General features: G+C 44.1%; 1 protein-coding gene across 3 annotated transcripts in view; it reads left to right on the top strand.

The window, feature by feature from the left end:
* Positions 1-20,475, top strand: part of TCTN2 (tectonic family member 2) — a 38,091-nt gene that overhangs the window by 6,728 nt on the left and 10,888 nt on the right. For 2 of the 3 annotated variants that reach the window (XM_031948441.1, XM_031948440.1), the window contains exons 4-14: positions 304-496; positions 3,009-3,068; positions 7,325-7,425; positions 9,391-9,587; positions 9,846-9,972; positions 11,222-11,363; positions 12,228-12,293; positions 13,989-14,123; positions 14,822-14,899; positions 17,399-17,479; positions 18,845-18,956. In XM_031948441.1, the coding sequence (XP_031804301.1) occupies positions 304-496; positions 3,009-3,068; positions 7,325-7,425; positions 9,391-9,587; positions 9,846-9,972; positions 11,222-11,363; positions 12,228-12,293; positions 13,989-14,123; positions 14,822-14,899; positions 17,399-17,479; positions 18,845-18,956 (1,292 nt within the window). The remainder of the gene's footprint in view (positions 1-303; positions 497-3,008; positions 3,069-7,324; positions 7,426-9,390; positions 9,588-9,845; positions 9,973-11,221; positions 11,364-12,227; positions 12,294-13,988; positions 14,124-14,821; positions 14,900-17,398; positions 17,480-18,844; positions 18,957-20,475) is intronic. The other variant, XM_031948439.1, reaches the window with a different exon arrangement.

Raw genomic sequence — 20,475 nt, 5'->3', positions numbered from 1 at the left:
TGCTTAGTGTCTGAGGCATCTGTAAAAACAGGAATAGTCATGTGCAGTCTCAGATTGTTTGGAGGTCCGGCCCAAGGGGTGGAAGCCGGTCATGGCCCGGGCAAGTCTGAGCCTCTAACAACTACCTGGGACTTACAAATCAAATCTAGGTTGTCTTCTGGATAGTCAGAGGGAGTTCCCTCAGTGATGAAACAAACAGCCCGGGAGAAGCAGCTGGGGCTGTCCAGGGGCTTCCTTTGTGTGGAGGCTATTTGGGATTATAAATGTTTTTTCTAAGTGAGATGAGACTTTTCTTTTCCCCAGAGGGGCTCAGAAGTGACCGTAAGATTGGATGGCGATTTGCAGCCGTGTGTCTCAGAGACCGATTTCTTCTCTGAGTATCCCTGTATTGTTGAAACACTTCTGGTTTCTGCCTCCCGCAACTCCTCCTGTTTGGCACACTTACTCATCCAAGTTGAGATCTACCCGAATACTTCCTTTGCCCAGAATGTGTCAGGTAAGTATTGTAACCACATGCCCAAAGAAGCAAGAAAAGCTTTCTGAGAATCTCATTTTATTGGTTTTTTGATACTGTGAATTGGCTATTTGCTTTGTGCATGTGGGTGTGAGGGAGATAAAAAGACCAAGTATGCAAGACTTACACAAAGTCTCATTAGAAAACCCACCAATTTTATGTGTACCTGAGGAGAAAGCCCAGGTTTGGAACTAATAAATGAGGGCCTGTGGTATCAGTAGGAATGAGTAATGATTTAAGACCCCCTTTAAAAAGCAGTGGGAAAGTTTTTTTTTTTTTTTGGATAGAAATAGATTTTATTCAACAGGGAAATGTGATGACCAAGTTAGCACTCTGGGTACTTTATTTATTTTTTATTTATTTTTTCTTTTCTTTCTTTCTTTTTTTTTATTATTATGGCTTCTTATTCATAAGATATATGCATGGGTAATTGTTCAGCATTAACAATTGCAAAACCTTTTGTTCCAGTTTTCCCCCTCTTTCCCCCCACGCACTCCCCCAGATAGCAGGTAGACCAATACATGTTAAATATGTTAAAGTATACATTAAATACAATATATGTATACATATCCATACAGTTATTTTCCTGTACAAGAAAATTTGGACTTAGAAATAAGGTAAAATTAACCTGAGAAGGAAATAAAAAAATGCAAACAGATAAAAACAGAGAGAGTAGAAATGCTATGTAGTGGTTCACACTCATTTCCCAGAGTTCTTTTGCTGGGTGAAGCTGGTTCTCTTCATTATTGAACAAATGGAACTGATTTGATTCATCTCATTGTTGAAGAGATCTAAGCTCTTTTTCTTTTTTCTTTTTTTTTTTTCCCTTAGCTTTTTATGTACAAGTTCTATGCATGGGTAATTTTACAGCATTGACAATTGCCAAACCTCTTGTTCCAATTTTTCCCCTCCTTCCCCCCACCCCCTCCCCTAGATGGCAGGATGACCAGTAGATGTTAAATATATTAAAATATAAATTAGCTACACAATAAGTATTCATGACCAAACCGTTATTTTGCTGTACAAAAAGAATCAGACTCTGAAATATTGTACAATTAGCCTGTGAAGGAAATCCAAAATGCAGGTGGGCAAAAATGTAGGGATTGGGAATTCAATGTAATGGTTCTTAGTCATCTCCCAGAGTTCTTTCGCTGGGCGTAGCTGGTTCAGTTCCTTACTGCTCCATTGGAACTGATTTGGTTCATCTCATTGCTGAGGATGGCCAGGTCCATCAGAATTGATCATCATATAGTAGTGTTGTTGAGGTATATAAGGATCTCCTGGCCCTGGAAAAGCAGTGGGACAGTTTTAGGGACACCATCATTGCCTTTAATTTCTTAGGTGAAGGAGAGAAAAAGATGTTACTCTTGAGAAGCATCGTGGTGTTTGTAGCATCAGGTTCCAATGCTGTCTCTGCCATCTGACCTTTGGGGATATTATTTAGTGATCTAGACAGCTGTCGTAAGCCTCTGGGTAGCCACACAATTATCAATCTGTATGATTTCTTACTAAGCTACTTATAGATTGATAAAATCACTGGTCTGGACCAAAAAATTTTTATTACTCTGATGTCCTTTCTTTTGTGACTTCCCAACATGAGTGTATCTGGCATACAGTAGGCTTTTAATAAATGCTTATTGATTGCTTCATAAATATTTTAATTTAGCTTAATTTAATTATTTACTTGTAGCTGATGATGTGCTCAAGCTATTTTATACCAACTAGAGAGTCGATTGTTAAATTTTTAATGTGAACATTTACACCTTGGAAATCAGTAAATGCTATAAATCAAGGTCTGATTTATTGCTTATAGATTGTCTAGACTTAATAAGAAAATAATGTACAAAATTTTTAATAATGTAGGTTAAACTTAAATAGTCTGGGCAAACCTTCCTTGTCCTTCACACTTTCTCCTCCCCACCCCCCAATCTTCCCCAAGCTAGTTGTTAAACATTTACCAGCACATCCTGGTTGTAATATTGAACGGCAGGAACTGTTTTTTAAATTTTTTTTTATTTTTCTTTCTATCCCCAGAATTTAGTAAAGTCAGCCTGATACATAGTAGGTGCTTAATAAATATTTGTTGTTTGGGTAAGAGAACACCTTTTTTAGTTAGCTCTGAATATATCTGGAGGTGATCTAAGGAACTGGATCCTGTTTTCCTCTTTTTATAAACTTAAGGTGTTCTAAGCACATTATTACTAGAAGTTTCACTCCTTGTAACCTAGAATTGAAAGCACTTGTTCATTTCTAAGCATCTCTAGCTCTCAGACACATCCTGGGAGGCTCATCTCCAGAGACAAGCACCAGCCTCTAAGGCTCCGGAGTGTGCCTTGGGGGCCCCCACTCTCAGCCCTCCCACTCCTGCCCCCAGCCTCTCATTGAGCCCCCAAACCCCACCCAAGTCAGCAGTAGGGAGCACCCCAAGCCAGAACAGTGACCCTGGATGTGTTCATGGTAGTAATTGTGAGCTGTTGACTCTGACCCCATGAAGGTTTTGCAACCAGTAAAAGAGAAAACAGGACAAAGAAAAAGATGAAAAGAAAGACAGGAGGTATGTGGTATGTTTAGGACATCATAGCGGTTGAGAAGAAGTAAGTTTCTGAAGGAGGCGCTGGGGAGGCGGTCATCTGTCTGTCCCTGACATGGGAGAGCCGGTTTCCCAGGACCCTGTGTGGCCACAGATGGCCTGGGTGGGGCCCACATTCTGACTGTAAGGTCTCTCCCTCACTGCTCCATGATTTGTACTGAGGGTGTCAACCTGCTCCTTCCCCCCCACCCCCCCTGCCTGCCATTAATATAGTCTGGTTCTACTCTATGGTGTCATGTGTATTATAGACTAAAATTAGCTGCTGTTTTTATAGTTTGTTTTCAGTCTTATGATGTTAAAAGTAGTTCAGGTAATGTATGCACTTAGCTCATAGAATGTTACTAGTCAAGAGCTTGAAGAGACCTCCCAGACCATCGAGGCTTAAGTCCCTCTCCCAGAGAGCAGGAAACTGAGGCTCAACAGGATGTAGTGACCTGGGGTCCCATGGAGAAGAAAGGACAGGAAGTGAGATTTGAAGCCAGGCCCTCCAGGGCCAAACCCTATGCTCCCTGTTGCTGACTAGTTTGCTTTGGGCATTAAGACTTTGGAAAAGGTAAGAACCTTCCTTTCAGAACAGAGGCTGACAAAGTTCACTATGCCCCCTGCTTTCATATATTGGGCTGCCTCCTCTGACTATCCCAGGGAATCAGAAGTTTGCCTTTGTTCTTCCCTAAGAAGGAGCAACAGGAATGTGTTTGTTTGTTTTTAAAATTTTATTTATTTATTGCTTTTTAAAAACTTTAAAAATTATTTATTATTAATACACATTGCTTTATGAATCATGTTGGGAAAGAAAAATCAGAACAAAAGGGGAAAGTGATGGGAGAGATAAAAAAAAAAAAACAGCAAAAAGAAGTGAACATAGCATGTGTTGATTTACATTCAGTCTCCATAGTTCTTTTTTCTGGATGCAGATGGCATTTTCTGTTCAAAAATCTATTGAGATTGCTTTGGATTAATGAACTACAGAGAAGAACTGAGTCTTTCATAGTTGATCGTCACACAATCTTGCTGTTATTGTGTGCAATGTACTCTTGATTCTGCTGGTTTCGCTCAGCATCAGTTCTTCTAAATCTTTCCAGGCTTTTCTAAAATCAGCTTGTCCATCACTTTTTATAGAACAATAGTCCATTGCCTTCATATACCACAACTTGTTCAGCCATTCCCCAGTTGATGGGCATCCACTCCCTTTCCAATTCTTTGCCACCACAAAAAGAGCTGCTACAAAGATTTTTACACATGTGGGTCCTTTTCCCTTCTTTATGATTTCCTTGGAATACAGACCCATTAGTGGCACTCCTGGGTCAAAGGGTTAGGGTTAGGGTTAGAGTTATGCTCTGTTTATAGCCCTTTGGGCATAGTTCCAAATTGCTCTCCAGAGTGCTTGGATCAGTCCAGAACTCCACCAACAATGCATTAGTGTCCCAATTTTCCCACATCTCCTCCAACATTCATTATAGTCTTTTCCTATCATGTTAGCCAATCTGAGAGGTGTTTAGTGGTACCTCAGAGTTATTTTAATTTGTATTTCTTTAATCAATAGTGATTTAGAGCATTTTTTTCATATGAGTATAGATGACTTTAATTTCTTCATCTGAAAATTGTCTGTTTATATCCTTTGACCATATTTATCAGTTGGGGAATGACTTGTATTCTTATAAATTTGACACTGTTCTTTATACATTTTAGAAATGAAACCTTTATCAGAAACAAACAGGTGTGTTCTTTTCCCATGATTTAAGTTATTCTGCAGGCCCCATTACTTTCAGCTTGCTGTCTTCCCCATCGTAAAGCTTGTTAGGAAACTAGAAATTCCTTGAAAGAAATACTTTTGTTTCCTCAACACCAGTGTGGTGGCTTGCACACGGGAGGTGCTGGCTTCTCTGCCCATTGGAGAGTAATTATTTTCTAGCTCTGCTCCAAAAGTGGAACCAAGAACACGACTGAACCTTGAACAATGTCTATATCTGAGTTTTTGGCCACCAGTGGCCCAGACTGGAACCATGTGACTACATACATGTACTGGGCCTGAAAATTCCATTCCCTTGAGCTGGAAAATGTGCTCACTGAGAGGTCATTGGACAATGGAGGTTTTGACTCTTCCTCCATGTTACAGAAAATGAGAAAAATCATCAGAAGAAATGTCCATTAAACAGTCACATTAAAAAAGCATCTTTTGTTGCTTGGCCACTCTCCAACTTGGGGATATTGTGCCCACCTTGTAAGGTGGACCTGTAGACCTAATTTTGTCAACAAGACCTACACAAATATGACTATAGAATACCTTCTGTAAGATTTAAAATCTTCAATATGTGGGACAAGGTGTCTGAATTCCTTAGTCGGAAAGATCTTTCATAACTAAAGAATTCAAAAACTGATACCTGACAAGTTATGGGAGGTAAAGTGGGGAAAAGGACTTGTTAAGGAGATTTAACGTCTCTTCCAAAAAGCGAAAAAGTCCCTGAATAAATAGGAACCACTTAGAATCCCATTGCCTCAAACCCTCTTTTCTCTTTTTTTCTAGGCCCCAGAGTCCAGGTGATCTCATCAGCTCCCAGGGGTGTGATTATTATTGCTAAGCAGATGGTTCCCCAATCTCTCTTACCAGCTTTCTCCCTTCTCCTGAGATCCATTCCCTATTTCTACTTGTGTCTTCTGGATAGCTCCACCTGCTAGTCCCATAGGCATCTCAAACTCAACAACACGACTATAACGTGTTTCCTTTCTAAGCTCTCCTTTCTTTCTACTTTCCGTATTTCAGTCCAGAGTATTGCTATTCTTCTAGTCACCCAACTCTGCCAAATGGAGTCATTCTTCACTTCTTGTGCCCTTCCACACCTTGTATACCATCAATTACCAAGTCTTGTTGATTGTACCTTTCTAAAATCTCTTGAATCCATCCCCTTCTTTCCACTCACAGCACAGCCATACTAGCTCAGGTCGCATTACCTCTCACTTGGCTCTTTGAGCAGCCTCCTGATTGGTCTGCTTGTCTCCAGGCTGTCCCCTCTCCAGGCTGTTCTCTGCACAGCTGCCAAATTAATGTTCCTAGAGCATAGGATGGACCACATCCATGAAACAAGCTAGCCCATTGGCCTTGACATATAGATGGCTCTGTTCACCATCTGAAACCTTTCATCCAGGCTTCTATCCTAGCTCTTCAGACTTGTATCCCCCACTTCTTTCCTTCACGCACTATTTCAGCCAAACCGTCCTACTCAGTGTGCTGGTTGTGCATTACATTTTTCAGTTCTTCATGTTTGGAATGCCCTTTTCCACATTGGTCTCTTAGAATTCCTAACTCCCTTTGAGATTTACCCAAGTGCTACCTCCTCCAAGAATGTCTTTTATGGTTCTCCCAGTTATTAGTACCCCTTCCCTCCATACTCCCCAATCACTTTGTATTTACTTGGAATATAGCTTGTATTTACTTATCTGTGAATGTGTCATGTCCCCCAAGAGAATGTAAGCAGGAGCAGGGACGGCCTCCATTTTGTCTTTGTATCCCTGGTGCCTAATAAAGAGTCTAGTTCGTGGTGGGAATTTAATAGGTAGGGATCACAACTTTTGGTTGGTGATTGGATTGATAATAAACCAAATTTCAAGCCATTACCTCATTAATGACCAAAGTATTTGTCAAACCATCAACCACTGACTCAGAATCACATTATCAAAACTTGGAGTTTCTGGATGGTGGGGATTAGATGTTGGGCTATATAGCATTATTAACTATGATCTGTGGTGGAATTAATTCAAAATAACCTACCTGAAATTTTACAGCATCTGTACTTTATCTGATTCAGCAGAAATGTAATTATCTTGAAAGATTAAAAAAAATGAACCATTGTTGCAGAAATGGGAGAGGCAGGACTTTTGCTTTGGTGGATACGGGAGCCTAGAAAGTTGGAAGAGATGCATCTAATTTGCTGCAAAAATGCTGGCTATGCATGCATTAGAATTTCTTCCCCTGGAGAGTGGAGCTAAAAGTTTCTCTCCCAAAAGTGACTTGGGTTTTCCTGGGAGTCTGCTGGGCCTCGCTAGCCCATATTAATATTATCCATGCTCTGGGATCCATGGCGGGTTTGTGGCATCTGGGCGGGCACTGGATTGCTTGGAGATCTATTCATTGGTGACCTGTGACACTGCCAGAGTTGTGGCAGCATCAGTTTCTCTGGCAGTCCTTTAAAGGCCTCACCTTCTCTTTCTTCCTGCCTTTTCAGAGAACGCCACCATCATCCCCAACCAGGTGTATCAGCCCCTCGGCCCCTGCCCCTGTGACTTGTTCATTGGGGCCTGTGATGTCCAGTGCTGCTGTGACCAGGTATAGACTTCCCCCAGCAGGGGCGGGTGTGGAAGCCGGTGTCATTGCCAGGATGCCAGGTCCTCTGGCACTGTGCCAACAAGCAGCCCTCATGAATCCCTTGATATGAACTGGCGTGTATTATTTCAAACAAAATCTCTTGGTTTCTGGAGCTCTCAGGTTAGTTTACAAGGAGAGAAATGGGCTGAACTGGACATTGTGGGTCTGCTTCTAGCCTCAGACCCATGAGAAGCTCTGGGAAGGGCCTTCCATTCCCATTGACCAGGACTTCTTCTCTGTAATCCTGGTGCTGGATTTTATCTGGCAAGATTTATTAAGCACTTAGTGTATGCAGGGAGAGACTTTGTGGTAGTGGAAAGAGTTCTGGCCTTGGAGTGGGAAGTCCTGGGTTCCAGTCCCATTCCTGACACTGACTGGCATGTGACTGGGCAAGTCACCTCCTCTTGCTGAGCTTCTGAGATGGGGATAATAACTCTTAAGTGCTTCCCTCGCATGGCTGTGGGGAGTCCCAGAGTGGTTAAATAGGATCCTTGGGAGCTGATGACATCACCTGGAGAGATGGTGTGGGGGCTGTGTGGAGGCATTGAGCCTGGGGAAGGAGAATAAGGCTCTTCCTCCCCAGAGAATGGAAGCACCTAGGGGCAGGGTTCTTTCATTGTTCCCCCGGTGTCCCACCTGCCTCCCTTGGTGACTGCTTCACTTCCCACCCTACTCATGGGTCTTCTCTTGTGTTGAGCTCTCTGCCGAGCTGCCCACTGGGCCTCTCAGATTGGGTGTCCTGGGGCTTCCCATCCCCCCTTGTATTGCCAGCATCTCCTTCCCCTTCTCCTTGGCTTCTCCTTGGTCATGCCCCATTGGCCCTCCTGACAACCCTCTTCCTGCTCATTCCTCCCTGCCTCGCTCTCCTCACTCAGCTGCTGCTGGAACTGGCCTGAAGCTCAGGGCTGACCACGTCAGCTCTTTTTGTCCCAGGACCAGATACCCCTGTGCTCTGTTGGGCACCAGACCCCTTCTTATTCCAGGCCCCTCATGCCTTCCTTTTCTTTTTGCACTTAGCTTGTTTCCTTTACTATCGGGTCACACTAGTCCACTTGTGGGATGGCCTCTAATGCCTGGGAAACTCTTCCTTCTCTTCTCTGCCTTCTAGCTTCCCTGGATCCCTTCAAGACTCAGCTCAGGAACCCCCTCCCTTCCCATCCTTGATACCCTTGCCTGTTCTGCCCTCCCCTATATCCTTCCTTAATGGTGCCTTTATCCCAGAGATAACCTCCAATGTGCCCATAATTAGCTGCATGCTGTATCTATAAATACCTTTTTACGTTTTTATCTCAGCATTTAACACATTTAACACACTGCTTTATACATAGTAGGTTCTTAATAAATGCTTATTGGCTGACTGACTAGCAGAGAGAATTTCTACACAGGGAGTTCCCCTTACGTCCGAGGTCAACACAATCACAGATGACAAATTCTTGAAATATGGAGAGTTAACTTTTTTTTTTTTTTAAGTAACTAATTTTGATCAAAACATTTCATTATCTTGGTAAAGAGAGTCTCTGGAACATAACTGAGTTTTTGGTGATTTCTCGGGGTCCTCATAATGATGATCAGTGAGTCTCCTTGCCTGGGAGACAGTGCTGTTTTAGGGCTCCTGCTACATTTCTGGGTCCTTTGAATCGAGGCTGCGTGGCAGGGCCTGTGTCTGTGTCTAATTGATTTGCCACATCTCATTTAACCATAAGGAACCCCTTGGTGGCCCCTTCCCCTTAACTGGCTCTCATAATGTGTTCAATGTGGATTGCCCTGGTTTCTCTGTCTTGGCACAGGCACTGTCCAGCCACCCTGTGGCTGTAGCAGCGCTGTCTGGGCCTGGTGCAGGGACATCCCTTTTTGGGAAGGCCTGGAGGAGGGGAGCGGCAGAAGCCAGGCACACAGATCGACTGCTCTTTTGTGTCCTCTTCCCAGGACTGCACGCCCCATTTAAAGGACCTATTCAGAGAACACTGCTTTACGGGAGTTTTTGGTGGAAATGTGAATCCGCCTTTTGACCACCTGTGCTCTACCCCAGTAACAGAAGAGGTGTCGGATTTGTTCCCCTTCTTGTGTGTTCAGTCCTCCCTGGAAAACACTCCTTTCCTTGGTTATTTCTTCCATGGCTTGATGTAAGTAGAAACACAGTGGACCAAGTGGCCTGAATGTTAACGAATGCACTTTTGTGATTGTCACAGACTGTGCCGGGTCCCCGTGACGTACGATTCCTTTCCGAAAGTCACTGACTTAAAAATGTTTGTGCCATGATTTAGTTTGTTCGAGTTGATCTTGTGCTGTACATTGGAAAGAATGATGTTAAACTGCTCACATTCGGCTGAACAGTTACTTGTTAAACGTGTGAGCAATAATTCTTTCTCTTTAACTTGTAGTTCACCGAGGACAGAGCACACCTTCAGGGTACCCAGATACAGCAGTAGCACCAGCTGGTTGGATCTGGGCTATTGGCAAGACAGACCAATCCTTACATCGAACAATGAATTCTTCACCATACCCCAGGTCAGGACTTCTGTTTCCTAGTGTGCCTGTCTGTGGTCTCCCTGCCAAGTTAGTCTTATTTTAAGACTCATCATGTGGGAGATGGTGAGCTAGGCCCCGAGGAGCCAAGAAATATAGAACAGTCCTCGACCACAAAGAACCGCCATTTCCATCTTTTCTCTTCCTTTTTTTATTTCATCCCAAATAACTTCACTACACTTAGAGTCAGCATGCGGTAGACAGAGCCCGTGGCCTGGAGTCAGGAGTTTGTAGGTGACTCTGTGGATCTCCATGGACTCATCCATGGGTTTTCTTAGCAGAGTGGTTCGCCATATCCCCTCCAGTGTGTCCCCATTTTGCAGATGAGGAACTGAGGCAAATAGGATCACTGAGCTGCCAGCTGCCCCTAGGAGTCGAGTGTGACCTCGGACACTCACTGGCTGGGAGAGCCTGGGCGAGGCATTTGACCTTGTGACCTCTCATGATGAGGAGCCAGTGGTTTATGTTACTTTTCTTGTTCGTTGTGAAGAGCAGCCTCATTTACAGATGAGACCTAGAGACCCTGAGAATCGCAATCCGCCCAGTGCGCTCACTCCCAAGTGTCCGAGGCTGGATTTGAACCCAGGCCTTCCTCAAGTGCAGCCCTGCCCTGTTGGAGAGACAGCAGCAGTTCCCCATGTCAGACTTGAGGAGAATGCTTCTGAGTGCTGGGTGGCCCAGATTACCCCATCTCTCCGAGTCTGAATGAGTGATTCTTTAAATGGCGAGAACAGCCCCTGCCTTCACGTGGCCCTGAAATGACGTAATGGCTGTGGAGCATCAAAGGCTGCAGAATGAGGTCTCTCACTATGTGATGATCAGCTCTTCTCAACAATACAGGGATCCAAGACACTTCCAAAAGACTTGGGATAGAAAATGCCATTCTCATTCAGACAAGAAACTGTGGAGACAGATGCGGAGGGAAGCCATGCTATTTTCATCTTTTTTGTTTATTATTTCTTTTTTGTGGTTTTCCCCTTTTCTTTCTCACAGTGTGAATAATGTGGAAATATTTTTTTTAAAAAGAGAGAAAATGAAGTCTCTTCCTTAGCCAGTTTGCCACCTTGATTAGTAAATAAATGATGGGCAAAGGTCACTGCCTCCGTCTACCAGCTGGCCTTTGGTAACTCTCTGTTAACCAAAGGAGTAGGCCCCCCCAAAACACTGGCAGTTGAGTTGGTGCTGGCAAGAAGGGAGATCTTCAATCTTATCATGTTCATCTTGTCCCTAGGTGTCCTTGGTGGGACAGTGTGTTCAAAAGGCTCCTGTGGCCTTTCTTCGGAATTTTGATTCAAACTGTGCTACTAACTTGACAACATATCAAGAAAGGGAAAATATTAGTGAAGTGAGATTAATAAACAGTCTTGGTGAAGGTATGTTGCACTTACGGGAGGAGGGAAAAAAAAGTCCTTTTCCACTATCACCCCATGATAGCAGAAAATATTACCGTTGGAACATATTTAGTGATCTGTTGGGGAAGGCATTTCATTTTAAAAAATATTTAAAAGGGCCTTCAGTATTCAATAATTTTAATTTAAATTTTATTAGCATTTATATTGTTCTTAAGACTTGCAAAATACTTTCCAAATATAATCTTGTTTGAACTTAACAATTCTGAGAAAGAGGCTACTATTAGCCTTCTTTTACAGGTGAGGCTGCAGAGGCAGACAGGTTAAGTGATCTGCTCAGTGTCACACAGCTAGTAAGTTCCTGAGGGTGAATCTTTACTCAGATCTTCCTGACTCTAGTCAATCCAATGAGATAACAAATATAAAGGGCCATGTAACTGTGATCTGTTGTCATCATCCTCAACCTTCTTATCCTGGTGCAGCTGTAGCTGCCACCACGTGGGCCTCGGGGGGCCAAAGGAGAGGACTGATACAAAAGCTGCCAGCTGGCAAGGGTTCTACCAGGAGAAATGTCTTAACAGAGAAACGTGACAAACATAGAATCAATGAGTAAATGCGGCTGCAGTTCTCCCCAGAAAGCGCATTGCCCTGGACTGTTCCTAGCTGTGTCCCTTTTATGTTGGGGTGTGGGTGAATGACCAGCTCACCGAAAGCCCAAGGGCTCATGTTTGATGTGTTCAGGTGGGCAGAGCCGGAGAGCAGCCTCAGATCCCATGGTTAGTAAAATAAAGAGAGGCTTCCTCTATGAGGAAAGAAAACATGATTTGGACAGTTTTTGCATGGATATGATTGCAGACCCACCGAGGTGACTTATTTTGTCTTCCCTAGACTGGATTGTACCCGAAGTGGTCTATGAGGAGTCAACGGCTTTAAACAAGTTCATCTATGACACAGGTACCTTACTGTGATAATGTCTGTCTGCTCATAGAAATGCATTGGCCCCATCTCCTTAAAAGTTCTACTAGAAGCTGAAAAGAAAGTGATTCTAGATAGGGGACTTTTGGAGATGTCTCTTTGTCCGCATAGAATAGAACTTCCTTGAGGGAAGTTTCATGTTGTCTGTCTTCCCAGAACCTAACCCAGTGCCTGGCACATAATAGGTGTTTATTGTATGCTTGTTGATGGATTGATGATAAAAATATAACGTTAAAAAAATTTCAATAGTATTTTACTTTTTCCAATTACAATTCCACGTAAAGATAGTTTTCAACATTTGTTTTTGTAAGATTTTTGAGTTTTAAGTTTTTTTCTCCTTCCTTCCCCCTCCCTAAGACAGTAAGCAGTCTGATACAGGTTATATATGTACAACCATTTTAAACAGATTTTCATATTAATCATCTTGGAAAGAAAAATAAGGTCAAAAGTAAAAAAAAAAAAAAAAAAAAAAAAGGGAAGAAGAAAAAAACCAACAACAAAAGAGGTGAAAATAGTGTGCTTCGAGCTGCATTCAGTCTCTATAGTCTCTCTCTGGCTACAGGTGGTAAAAATACAATTTTCTCGAACTCTATTGAATATGTTGGTTTGGCAAAAAGCTACAGACTACCTTGGCCCCATGCAAGAGATGTGGGGGTGTAAGAGTAAAGTGCAGCCTAGGCTTTCTGATGTGGATTTTCTTTATCATAAGGAAAGTTTGATTGAAAGACTTTCCTTGGGAGTGACTTGTGGATGGAGCAGAAGGGATCAGTTACACCTTCCCTAAACAAGAAGATGCTCTGTAGAGGAAAGGACCTGGCTATGGTTGCGGGCTCTGGGTGGCTTTTGGCTACCTTCCCTTCTCTGAAGGACTCCAGCAGAAGAGCTCTCAGAGCCCCTTCAGTTCCCTAATTTTATTTTCATCTCTGTCACATTAAGAACTGAGAGGGCCCCTCCAGCTCGACACTTCTGCTCCCCTGAAATTAACCCCAGCACTCTTCAGAGAAGAGGGCAGTGCTGAGGACTGACTGCTCTGCTTTGCATTGACCCTTTTGGCTTTGTATTTTCACCATTTAAAATAGTGACTTAACATGATGACAGCTCAGTCACTTAGACTTTCAGTGATACTATTATTATTATTATTGGGGAGGCAAATTGTTAAGTGTCTGAGGTTGGATTGAACTCAGGTCTTCCTGACTGCAGGGCCAGCGCTCTATCCACTGTACCATCTAGCTGCCCCTTCTAGTGATTTTTTTTTATTAAAATTTTTTATTTTTCAAAACATATGCATGGATAATTCTTTGATATTAACCCTTGCAAAACCTTGTGTTCCAATTTTTCCCCCTCCCCTCAATTGGCAAGTAGTCCAATATATGTTCACCATGGTAGAGATATATATCAAATATGAATACATATTTAGACAATTAAATTTAGACAATTAAATATGCATACCTATTTAAACAATTATTGTGCTGCACAAGAAAAATCAAATCAAAAAGAAAAAATGAGAAAGAAAATAAAATGCAAGCAAACAACCACAAAAAAGAATGAAAATGCTATGTTGTGAACCATTTCAGTGATATTATTGCATTTAATGAGGAAAGTTCTTTCTGGGCCTCTTGAATCTGGTCTAACTTTATAATTGTGTTCAGAGGACTGACTATGATTGGTTTACAGAAACAATTCTTCACCCCGGGCCAACATTCAAATCCGTGCACTTGGAAGAGCATTATACTTTCAGATGGAAAGAGAACAAAATCACTGAATTAAATGTCAGAATCATTTGGGCAAAAATTCATGCTGACCAGCAAGGTAATACATGGGGGGGCAGAGGATTTGATTTTTTTTGAGTGTTTTTTTCCTTTCTTTTTGGGATATTGTGATTATGTGTTTCATGCATATATTTAAGTCTGTCAGAGGTAGAGATGTGTGAGCATCTCTTTCGGATATTTCAAATTGATAAGTGGTTGACCTTAGTCCCAAAGAAAAGAGGAGAAAAATATATATATATTTTTTTTTGCTTAGGCAATTGGAGTTAAGTGACTTGCCCAGGGTCACACAGCTAGGAAGTGTTTAGTTGTTTAGTGTCTGAGATCAGATTTGAACTCAGGTCCCCTGACTTGAGAGCTGGTACTCTGTCTACTGTGCCACTTAGCTGCCTCAAGAGGAGAAAATCTTTATCTCTTTGCAGAAGTGAAAGCCTGTGGGTGTGGAATAGCACATATACTCCTCGATTCGATTTGTGTTGGTTAGTTTTGCTAATTACTTTTTCTCTCCTTTCTTTTTTATCTTTGTACCAAGGGATGATTCTGGGGAGGGTCATGATGTATTTGGAGGAAGGGGAAAGATACTTTTTGAAATGAAGGTGTTAAATAAAAGCAGAACACATCAAGAAAAAATGTTTAGAATAAAATACATTTCTAAAAAATCTGAGAAACAGGATGGATCCATTATTCCCCCAAGGAAATTAATAGTACTTGTTATATTTGTTGTTATTGTTTTATTTCTAGGAACATTGACACAGAGATTTAAAGTAACATTTTTAACCTTCAATGCTACGGAGGGCTTGAAGCGATCTGGAAATCCAGGTAAGATGGTTAGGCTTTAATTTCTTTGATAAAAAAAAAATCAAGAATTGATGTTTAAGAAAAATTACTTTCCCTGCCCTCCCGAAGCCTGAAATCAGCCAAGCCTTTCATTTCTTTGAAGCATAGAAACCCAGAAGTTAAATATGACTACTCTGTGAAGTTGGAGGGGGAGAGGCAGCTTGGCGCAGCAAAAGGCAGCGCCATATTGTGGCTCACTGACCCTGAGCAGGTCACATAAGGGTTCAGGGCCCCAGGGGATTATTCTGTGGTCTGCCCCTCCAATCTTCAGAATAAAGACAGTCATCAATTTTGTTTTGTGCCTTTGTGCTTTAATTTTTTTTTTAATTCTCCATTGAGACTATATATGCTTTTCCTCATATGGCCTTTCTTGGAGTGCTATCAGTGGATTCAAATCTTTCTTCTTTATTTAATCTATGGATCAATAGAAAGACAAATGTGATTCTTACCTGTTAGGAAATACAAACTTTTCCAGAAGTGGTACAGCCACACTTGGCTCTTTTTATATGCTGATAAACCTTTGCGTGATCTTTTGCTCGCCTGTTTTAAAATCCAGTTCCACGGTCCTCAGAACGTTGGGCTGGGAGTGGGGCTCAGTGTTCTCTCTGGAAGCTGTGGGGAGACCCTTGGATTTGTAGGTAGGGGTCTTGGTTCTGTCTCATGGCACCTCCGGGACACTGTTCCTTCTGGACTTCTGGTTCTTGTCTGTGTTGAAGTGGAGGCGATGGACTCCCCGGCCTCTCTGACCCTCTCCAGCCCTAAGCTTAGACCCTCTCCGTGGCCTTCTGTCCAGCTCGCTAAGGGTCAGTCTGCGTTGCAGAGAATAGTAATCCCCAGCTGGGCAAGTGCCACCAGGCTGGCAAGTGTCACTGTGGGATGCAGGGAGGGACGGTGTCTCTGTGGGCGAGGTGCCCTCCCTGAGCTCTGTGGCCACATTCAGGAGCCTCAGGCTGGGGAGGGCCCGTGTGGCCGGGAGGAGCTGTGTCCCAGTCCCACCTCAGACCGATCAGACCCTCCTTGGGGTGTGACTCTGGGTGATGCATGGAATCTCTCTGGTCTCAGGGCTTCCCCCCCAGTCTCCCCACCCCCCCCCCCCTCCGGGGGGCCTTTCCAGCTAGATCCAGCTCCTGTGAGTTAGGAGGGATGTGTTTTGCAGTGTGTGTGTGTGTGGGGCATCCTTAAGTACTAACCACACCTCTAGTACACATCTCATTGCGTCCCCACAACAACTCGGTTATGATCTCCGTTTTACAGTTGGGAAACTGAGGTGGACAGAGGTGAAGTTGTTGAGGTCTGGAACCAAATGTTGAGGTGTAGACCACATGTTGAGGTCTACATTTGGGGTACCTAAATGAAATTAGGGTTTAGTTAAGGTCTAGTGGCAGGTTTGGGGTACAGGGAGTCAAACAGAGTTCCCCTGCAACCCCCTTGGATTCGGCACAAGGATACGGCGGTATATGAGGTCTAGTAGCGGCGCGGATTCCCAATAAAAGCATTTATTGGCCCAGAGAGCTAGATTAATAAAAGAGGTTTATTACTGAGTTTAGAAGTAGGAGATAGGTGAAAGTAGAGATAAGGAGGGCACCGGACAGAGGGTCCAGTGGACAGAGGGTCCTCACATGGCGACCATGTTTGGAATCTCTGCAAAGAGGGGTTCCCAGTGTGGTCCTTTTAAGTCGGAGACTTAGCTCGAGGGGCTTTGGGGTGTAGCCCCAAAGTTGGCTCAGATCCGGGTGGGGCTGGGACAGGCCAGGACCTTCTATTGGAATTCAAAGGGACCAGGATTTGTGAGTCAAAGGGTAATTTACATTAGCTAAGGGGGTTGGGAATCAAAGATTGGAATCTTTCCCGCATCAAAGTGACGTGGGCAGCCTCACCCTGCTATAAGGCTCTGAGACTGGATTTGAATTTAGGAGTTTTCCTGACTCCAGGCCTGGCACTCGGATCATGGGCCACCTAGTTGTGCCAGGCTTCCCTTGCCTTTTCCTCACAACTACCCTGGCAGGGAGGCGCTATTATGGTCTCTACGTTACAGAGGAGGAAACCGAGGCAAACAGGGTGAAGTGACTTGGCTAGGGTCTCACAGCTTGTGAGGGTCTGAGGCTGGATTTGAACTCAGGACCTCCCAACTCCAGGCCCAGTGGTCCCTCCCTGTTGCCTGCCTCATAGCGTCTCTGAAACAAGCCTTGGAAGAGAGATCCTGGTTATCAGTGTTGCCGCTCGTGGGCTGTGCTGTGCCCACTTAAGAGTGCCAAAGTGCCCATCTCCTGCTCTGCCCTCCTCATGCCTCTGCCGGCCAAATGTCCTGGGTTGGCTTTTTGGGAGCTCCCTCTGTCTCCTCGCTGAGAGCCACGCCCAGTGTCACGGAGCTGTCGGGGGGCAGGGGCCGAGACGCCCCTCGGGCCCTTGCCCCTGCGGTCTGTTCTCATCTCAGGAGAAGAAAGGTCCATTAGGTCTCCTACTGTCTGTGCTCATGTCTAGGTTACCACCCTGGCAAGCCTGTGAGAGCCCTGAATGTCGCAAGTGCTGAGAACGTCTCCACGATAAACCTTTGGCGGCCAGGTAAGCGTGGTTTCTTTGTTATCGTTCCCTCATTTCTCGTTACAATTAGAGGCAGCTCTAAACCCAGTCCCTCCATTTACTTTTGCTCCTGCAGTTTACTCCTTAGGCCTGCGATGATGTTTGGAGTTATCGTGATGGTTCCTCCACCTAAGCTGGCCTGTGGAGCTCCCCAGGCATGAGATTTGATTTCCTGGCCTCCCGCTTTTGCATAGGAAGTCCCTCCTGTGGGAAGTGTTCTCTTTCCTCCCCTGGTAGAACTCCTGTCTCTTTTCAGTAGTTAGCTCAGGGACTACTTCCTCCATCTTTCTAGCTGGTAGGTCCTTGCCCCCTAGGCTCATTGTATTTATTTTATATACATCTTGAATTTATTTTTCTGTGAATACAAGCTAAAGAGATGTGAGCATCTCTTTTGATATTTAAAATATAATTCTAAATGGTTGGTCTTGGTCCCAGGGAAGAGAGGAGAAAATCTATTTCCCTGCCTTCGTTGCAGAAGTGGGGGCTTATGGGTGCAGACCATCCTGTATACTCCCAGACTGAGTTTATGTGTACGTTAGTTGGTTAGTTGGAAGGAAGGATCTATTAGTGAATAAATCGATACTTAAGCATCTATACTCCTCCTGTGTTCTAGGCAAGTGTTGGTGCTGGGGACGTTCAAAGACAAAATTGAGATAATCTCTGCTCTCAGGGAACCTGCATTCTAATGAAAGATACATATATATATGCAGATAATAAAAGTGATACAAGGACATTTCTTTAGAGTAGGAATTGTTTTGTTTTTCTTTGTATTTGTATCTCCCACACTTAGCCATAGTAGGTGTTTAATAAATGCTTGTTGATTGATTAATTATCTGTATACATTTCATTCTTCAGTGGAATGCAAAATCCTTGAGGCCAAGGCTTATTTGAATTCTAATATTTGTATCCCCAGCACCGAACAGTGCTTGGCACATAGTCATAGGCACTTAGTAGGTGATTACTAACGGATAGATCATCAGGATTTGGTTTGGAAAGGGGCAACGGGAGATTTCTGACGCACGTCTGTCATTGGTGGGTGCAGCCTGCCCTGGGGCCGTCCCTCCTTGGCAGGAGGGCCCAGCTCTGTCCCTCCTGTATTGCTCTCCGCTGGCTGAGCCTACATCTTGTCCTTGGAGAAAAGGCCCTTCATGGCATCCCAGCTCCTCTGCCCAGGTGCGGGCTCTGCCTCAGCTTGTGTCAGTGCTGAAAAGTTCACTGGATCCGTGGGGCCCTCTGAGCCGCCGTGTTTGGGAAAAATCTGGAACCCTGTTTCTTGTTAAGAGAAAAGCGAATCAAAGCTTGTGCCAAAGAAAGTCACCTTGACTTAACGGTACCTTTGTTTTGGAGTTGGCAGCGGGCTGTGCACGGAGATGGAAACCAGCCCGGTTTTGTTTGGAGAAGACGCTGTATCTGGATGCCTCTGGGAGGTTGCCATTGATGAAAATTGTACCCACCTCAGGTGAGAAGGGAAGTCAGTGCACTGGGAGGAGGGGTTGCTGCTGAGATGTTCTGAGGGAGTGATGTGAAACTTAATTCGTAATGGAAGACAGGCCGTGATGGGGTGGAAACAAAGCTTTTTGGGAGTCTGAGGAGCTCGGTTCTCATTCTGTCCTCGCTCTACGAGGGGGGTCTTGGGAGCCCCAGGAGCCTCTCTGGACTTCAGTTTCCTCATCTTTCAAATGATGATATTGTATCAGATGATCTCCAAGGTTCCTTCCAGCTCCAAGTCTGTGAGCCTGTGTTGTGAAACCAGAATCTCTGAAATGTAGCCAAGATAAGGGGAACCACGACTTACATAGCAGAGACACACATTTGTAGAGCAGTTTCTTGGTGTTTCTAGGTTTGCATAAATAAGATTTCTGAAACATCTGTTGGCTGAGAAGTGCCCCTTTATAGCCAACATCACACCAACCCTCTTTTGGTATTGGTCACCGGTGTGGTGCTGACCTTCCCACTGGGCTTTCCGGGTCATTCCTTGGGACCCAGATGGCATCCTGCCCAGCAGCCTTCAGGAAGTCATTAAGCATATGCTGTGGTTGATTGAGACTATCCACAGATCTTTTATCTGTGAGCACCTTTTCCAAAGGCGGGCACAGAGGCCACAGGGAGTTGCCCAAAGACAAGAGGGTGAGATAAGAGACAATAGGCTTTGAATGGAAGGAGAGCTGGGGCGAAGCATTTCCGTGTGCTGGGTCAGAGTCCAGGTCACTTCACTGCATAGAATGCAGAATTTTACCCTCCGGCTCCATAGGGTATCCTGAAGGAAGGGAGGTCTGCATCATCTCTTGGGGCAGTGACGTGGCCCAGTGGGGAAGAGCATCAGCCCTGGGGTCAGGAGGACCCAAGTTCAAAGGTAACCTCAGACCTGGGCAAGTCAGCCTGCCCAGTCAGTTTCCTCATCTGCCTAATGAGCTGGAGAAGGAATCGGCAAAAAATGCTCCAGTATCTTTGCCAAGAAAACCCTCAATGGGCTCATGAAGAGTCGCATGAGATTTACTTTTGGAGACTGGAATGGCCTGTTTACCAAGGATATGTCTTTTGCTTAGATGCCAGAAAAAACAGAGAGGGTCTTGCAAACTATTCATCCTCGTTTTCTCCAAAGTTGCCCTCTTCCCAGTTTCTCTATCTGTTGATGGCCTCAGTTTCCCCCTTTTTCAAATGTGAAGAGCGGATTAGGTGACCTTGAGCTCCCTTCAAGTGCTCACATTCTGTGCTATATTTTCCAATGTTCTAGCATTCTAGCATCTAGGGGTCTTCTCTGATTCTAGCATCTGTGGACCAAGTGTTCTAACATTCACTTTTGCGACACGTTTGCAACTCCAAGTTTACTCTTGATTCCTCCTTCACCCTCCCACCCTCCATCCAAGCAGATTCTACTACCACTGTCTCTCCCCTCCCCTCCTTATCATCCCTTGTAACAAAAAGAAAAATGAGAGAACATTCAAAAGCACTTTAACAAAGCTGAGCCGACACATTAA

This window comes from Sarcophilus harrisii, chromosome 1 (assembly GCF_902635505.1).
Source record: "Sarcophilus harrisii chromosome 1, mSarHar1.11, whole genome shotgun sequence".
Lineage (NCBI taxonomy): Eukaryota > Metazoa > Chordata > Mammalia > Dasyuromorphia > Dasyuridae > Sarcophilus > Sarcophilus harrisii.
The sequence above is the reverse complement of the archived record's forward strand: the minus strand, read 5'-3'. Positions and strand labels throughout refer to the sequence as shown.